This window comes from Sarcophilus harrisii, chromosome 5 (genome assembly GCF_902635505.1).
Source record: "Sarcophilus harrisii chromosome 5, mSarHar1.11, whole genome shotgun sequence".
Classification (NCBI taxonomy): Eukaryota; Metazoa; Chordata; class Mammalia; order Dasyuromorphia; family Dasyuridae; genus Sarcophilus; species Sarcophilus harrisii.
Window position 1 is genome coordinate 247,233,795 of NC_045430.1, and position 6,000 is coordinate 247,239,794.

At 45.0% G+C, this 6,000-nt stretch overlaps 1 protein-coding gene across 1 annotated transcript in view; it reads right to left on the reverse strand.

Annotated features, from left to right (window-relative positions):
* Nucleotides 1–5,770, reverse strand: part of LOC111721175 — a 105,154-nt gene extending 99,384 nt beyond the window's left edge. The window contains exons 1-2 of the mRNA XM_031940245.1: nucleotides 5,740–5,770; nucleotides 2,272–3,086 (exon numbers count right to left, since the gene is read on the reverse strand). Coding sequence (XP_031796105.1) covers nucleotides 2,365–3,086; nucleotides 5,740–5,770 — 753 coding nt within the window. The 3' untranslated portion in view covers nucleotides 2,272–2,364. The remainder of the gene's footprint in view (nucleotides 1–2,271; nucleotides 3,087–5,739) is intronic.
* Nucleotides 5,771–6,000: the final 230 nt, after the last annotated feature.

The window sequence follows — 6,000 nt, forward strand, 5'->3', positions numbered from 1 at the left end:
TTCAAACCTAGTCCAGTCTTTTTATTTCTCCCCCCAAAACAGAATTAGAAACACAATCTCTTATTAGCCAATATCTCTCCAACTCTTGTTTGACACAGGAAACCAAATCCTCTATTTCCTTGAAGTACCAAACAGGATATAATATTCATTTTAGTGCCAGATGAAAAACTCACCTCTGCCAAAATCCAGCTGAAGTTCATGAATTTACCTCACCAAGGTTAAAGATAATCACGGTCCTTAAATTCACATCTCTTTTAGTTTTCAACTCCAATGAAATTGGCTTAGAGTTATAACAGATTTGTTATTTTCATAATGAAACTGGTTCGTCAGCCCAAACAGTACCTTTATACAACAGCAGAATCAGCAGTTTTCCTACAAATCACCACTCAAAGTCAGAAAAACAGGACACTGACTCTGTTAGGATCCTCAGAAAACAGCCAACGGGTCCAAGCCCTGCATTTTCCAAAAGGGGTGACAATGACAGAGTGGAGTCTAGAAATCAAGTCTGTCTCTGCACATAGACTTTGTAAATACACTGAATTGTTCAGTAGTTTTACTGGTAATCTAGGCCTTTCAATTCTCTCTTCCTTCTGCTATTAACAGCCTGGTCAGTTCATGAAGTTTCTCACCACTTCCTGCTTAAAAAGCAATCAATGTGAAAAGAGATTTAATTTTTTAACTAAAATGAAGGTTTTGAGTTTTTTTAATTGACTTGTGCTATTGTATCCACAAATAACATAGAGGAGGAGTTGTGGAAGTCCCCTGTGCTCTTTATAGTCACAATCAAAAGGGGATAAATGAATAGGAGATATTAAAATACAATTGGCGTAGAAAATGAAAACTCCAAAATGTGACTATAATATTAATTTATCAAGGTTGTTTCTTAAGAGAATTCTGAGCTCCCACTGTAAAAAAAAAAAAAAAAAAAAGAATATTTGTAATAGTAGTGTATGTGTGTACAAATATAGTGTGTGTGTATATATGCATATACATAACACGCACCAAGGGATCACCCTCTAATCTAAGACTTGAAGGCTTGATTGACAAGATAATGTCACCAGGTATCCGAGGCTTAAAAAAAAAAGTATTAAAATTTTTTTTTAAAAGTATTGTTCTTAAAAACCCTTAGCCAAACAAAAACCAACTAAATAACAAGCCTTCCACCTAGGATATAGAAAGCCCAGTGCTTGCCCTAGGACGGATAAACCAAGTTTAATTCTACCCTCAAAGAGCCAGCGTTTCTAATGAACCAATCAGCAAGCGTTTATTAAGCACTTAGTACTGGGGCTAAACACGAGAAAACAAAGCAGGGCCAATCTATAAAAAGAGACAAAAATTCCTCTAGGAATTTACATTTTAAAGAGAACCACAGCATGAATATAAATAAGTACGTTGGGAGAAAGGGAAGTGTAAGGGCAAAGCTTAAATGCTTGGGAAGACCGGAAAGGACTCTAATAAGATCACGGAATTTGGGGAGCTCCCAGGAAACCTAGAAGCTTAGAAACATCCATTGCAGGAAGGAAAAGAAACAAGTGCTTTTTAATGCCCGTCTATTCCAAGAAATTTCTGTTTTTGAGATAAGTGATTAAGATGAAATGTAAATGAAGTTCTCTCCGGCTAAGAGGGAGGGGAAGGGAGGAGAGATCCAGGAAGTCTGGGCACTCAGCCTTCCACAACTTGGCTCCTTGAAGGTCGTCTCAGTGTCATACAGCACACTCGGGAGACGGTGCCGGAGCTCGGGGAGGGTGTCCCGATCTATGTCCCTCACGTGTCTGTAAACTAAATTCTAGTGGTTGTTGCCGTTTGCGCTCCTTATAACAATCCCTCCCCCCCGCCGCTGTCACAGCATCTGTACATTTGTTATGCAGATAAGCCAGTTGACCCAGGCACACGCTAGGACAGTAAGGTTAGGATTGCGGTACCAGCCACGTCCGAGGTGTTCGCAAAGTGAAGAATCAAAGAATCAAACAGCTCTGTTTGTCTTTGTCACACACACACACACACACACACACACACACATCCCGAGATTTTTTTTCCCTCTGTACATTAAAGACGGGGGTGGGAGGGGGGAGAAGAAAAAGGGGAAGGAAATTGTATAGAAGGAAAAAAAAAAAAAAAAAACCCTGCGGACAGCAAAACATGCAGCAAAGGTGACCATTGGGTAACTATAGAGGCAAAGTGCTCCCGGGGCTTCCCGCGCCCCGAGTCTCCGGCCCCAGAGTCTGGATGCAAGACCAGCTGGCCGCCGGAACACAAACAACACTAACTCACCCGGGCGCAGGCTCTCTCCGGCGAACCAGAACGCGGGGGGCGAGCGGGGGCTTCTTCCGATCGCAGGTGCAAGAGCGGCCGCGGCCGGAGTCTCTAAATGCCCTCCGGGGCAGCTGCGCGGCGGGCGTGGGGCCGAGAGCGGGCAAAGCCCCGAGCGCAAAAGGCTGGGCTGGGCCGGTCCCTCGGAGACTGGTAACGGATCCCCCTCTCTGCGTGAGGGGTTTGCGCACATGGGCGGCGAAAGGAGAGCTGCGCCGCCCCGGACCCTGCCTGCTCGGGGCTAGTCCCGGAGCCGGCCGCTAGGCATGTGCCAGCGCTCCGACCCCGCGGCCGGGGAGAGGGCACCGCGGCCGGAGAGCGGAGCGAGGGGTGGGGGGCGGGGGAGAGCCGCGCGCTCCCGGGGAGCAGCCGGGGCTGCACCCTCCCACTGGAGAGGAGCTCCCCCGCGCAAGTGTCCGCGATGGCAGCGAGAGGGGGCTCCCGGCTCTCGGGGATACGGCAGCTCGGGCGGATGCTGAGGCTCCCGCGGATCCCGGCTCCCCGCTCGCCGCGCGCGTCTTTTGGCCGCCACTCCTCAAGGGCGGGCGCTCTCAGCCTCTGTCTTGGGGGGAGGGAGGTTCGGCTCCGGCCCTGCTGGCCTAGGTTGGCGGGACGCCGAGTTGCTGAGACTTGGCCGGAGTTAGGCACGCTGGGGCCGCTGGGCGCACAGAGCAAGCCTCCGGCGGCCTGGAGCTGGAGCTTCTGCTGCCGCTGCCGCCCGCGCCCCAGGAATCCCTCTCGCCATTGCTTTCTCAGGCCCGGCCCTGGGCTGGTTCCTCATTCAGCTGCCGTCATTCATTGACGCTTCTAGTTCCCTCCCCCTTCCTCCCTTTCTTACCCCTCCCATCCCCTCCAGCCGTCAGGCCTCCCGGCCGGCCTTGACGTCACCACTCACCCACTGGCCAGACCCGCGGGATTTGCACCTTGTTCTTGGGCTCGAAGGACGGATGTCAAAAGAGAAAAGAAAAAATGGTGCCGTTAGAAGGGGCCTAAGGGATCACCTCGTCCAGGACCCATCACCTGGGACTCGTGGATAGATTGCTGAGGGGCAAGTCAAGGCTCAAGCCAGGCGGATGGGCCCATAAAGATGGGGCCGTGAATCCGCGAAGTTGGCTGAGAAAAATAAAAATCCTTATTTTCACCAACCTTTTGTTTGCAATCCTGTGTATCTCTCCTTATGCATTTAAAAATATTCTGTGAGTGGATAGAGCACCAGCCCTGAAGTCAGGAGCACCCGAGTTCAAATGCGGCCTTAGACACTTGACACTTCCTAGCTGTGTGACCCTGGACAAGTCACTTAACTCCAATTCTCTCAGCAAAAAACAAAAACAAAAACATTCTGTGAAAGAGTCCATAGGCTGGGGTTCTTGTCACACACCCACACACACACACACACGGACAAAATTGAAGAACCCTTGATCCAGTCCAACTGATTCATTTTACAAGTAAGGGAACTCGGGCTTAGAGAGATGCAGGGTCATTGTAGTTCAGTGGGAAGAACACTGAAGTCAAAGGACCCTGGCTTTTTTGTGCAATAAATGTGATTTCCCTAGACCTCAGTTACCACATTTGTAAAAAATGAGTCGTTTTGGATTAGATTGCCTCTGCTTAAGTGCATGCCAGCTCTAGACTTATGATCCTGAGGGATTTGTTCAGACACATAGTTTCTGCATCATCTCATCATCTCAGCCCCAGCATAATGTAAACTCCTTGAAAGCAAGCATCAGATTGGTTTTTGTTTGAAGTTGCCCTTATAGATTTTAAGGATTTGACCTGCTGATTAAGCTCAAGAGTTCAAACCTGGCAATGTCCTGATAGCACATACAATTCACATCATCTCCCAAGGCCTTGGTAAATTAAAGATATTTTTCAAATTAATAGAATTGTAGAAGAAAAGATGGATAACTGTGATTCTAATTCCTATATTAAGCATTATTTAATCTATATTGGTGGAGAGAATTTCCACACCAAGTTCCCTATACTAATGAGCTCACACTTAGATCAGGAAAAAATAATTATTGATTTAGATATTGACCTAACAAGTAGAATTGTCTGCGATGAATTTCCTTGTAGAATCCGAAAATCTCTTTGCCCCCATCATTAAGGAAAGGAATGACCCTCTTCCAGTGATTTTTTTTAGAGGGCATAATAAGTAAATTCTCTCTCTCTCTCTCTCTCTCTCTCTCTCTCTCTCTCTCTCTCTCTCTCTCTCTCTCTCTCGTCTCTCTCTCTCTCTCTCTCTGTCTCTCTTTCCTTTTCTTTCTTTCTTTCTCTCTCTCCCCCCCCCCTCTTTCTCTTTCACATACACACACACACATCCACTCTATTTATTCAGTGCTATTGGAAAACAAGGAAGTAATTAATGAAGAATATCAATATCACCTGCCTGTGAGATAAGAGCAATATCCCAAATAGAGAATAGTCTGTAGAAGGAGAAATTTTGATTAAAAAAAAAAAAAATAGAACAATCCACAAAACTAGAGTCCAAAAAATACAGTCGTATCTTTAGCTAAGAGTCACAAGAAAGCTCTGCATTTCCCTAGTAAGTAGTGCATAAATCATTTATGGTAATTTTAAAATAACATATTCAGAGTTCTCCAAGTAAATAATTTGCCACTTGTTCCACCAGATCTTATTTTTAGCTCTATCCATGGAGGCCTAAAACATTGTTTTACACTGGATGTAGAAGACTCGGAGCAGGCTCAGAGAATCACCACAAAAGTGATTAAAGGACAAATACCTTTAAAAAAGATTATAGGAACTACAACTTCATGAATAGGAGAAATGCTGGAAACACTAAAGAGTCATTTGCTACTTCTCTAGGTCTCAGTTTCTGAACCTCTAAAATAAGAGGGTTGAAATAGATGAATTCTACAGATCCTTCCAATCCCACATCTTTGATATGAGCTGAAGTCGATTCACAAAAGAGGATACCATCACTTTCTGCTTCCTCTATTCCTCCTATACACTTGCTACACATCAGAGTTAGAAAAAGTCTTTAAACCATTATGGGTTAGTCCACTCTAGGTTTATGATGTCTGATCTCAACTGGACCCTCACTGCAGCAAGGCAATTGTATTATTCCTCCCTACTCTTCACAGTAGCTGTTCCAAACCCTCCAATGCAAACCTCTCTCCCACAATTGAGTATTTAAACCGCCAAATTGAAGCTATTTTCTTTTTTCCATCCTTCTTTCATATTAAAGGAGCATCTTTCCTCACTACTTTTCTTCATTCCTGTCTCAGATGAAGATAGAATTTTTATCTTTGTCTCTGTAGCTTCCTTGATTCTATCCCCTGCAGTCTTTTCCAACAGATTGCTCCTTTGGTCATCTAGCTCTCTCTTTCTTAACTTTACTCTTTTCTTATCTACTGGCTCCTTCCGGCCTAAAGAACTCTTTATAACAAACCATCCCTCACCTGACCTTACCTTGCCAGATAACTGTCACAACAATACTCATGAACGTCTACTTCTTTCCATTACCACAGGCAGCATCCTAGTTCAAGTGTCCAAGCTAGGTGGCTATAGCATTGGGGTTGGAATCAGAAAGATTGGAGTTCAAATCTGATTTCAGATACTAGTGTGTAACCTTGGGTAAGACACTTTATTGATAATCTATTTAAGTTTTCTCAACTGTAAAATGAGCATGTGCAGGATTATTCTGAGGCTCAAATGAGATAACAAACATTT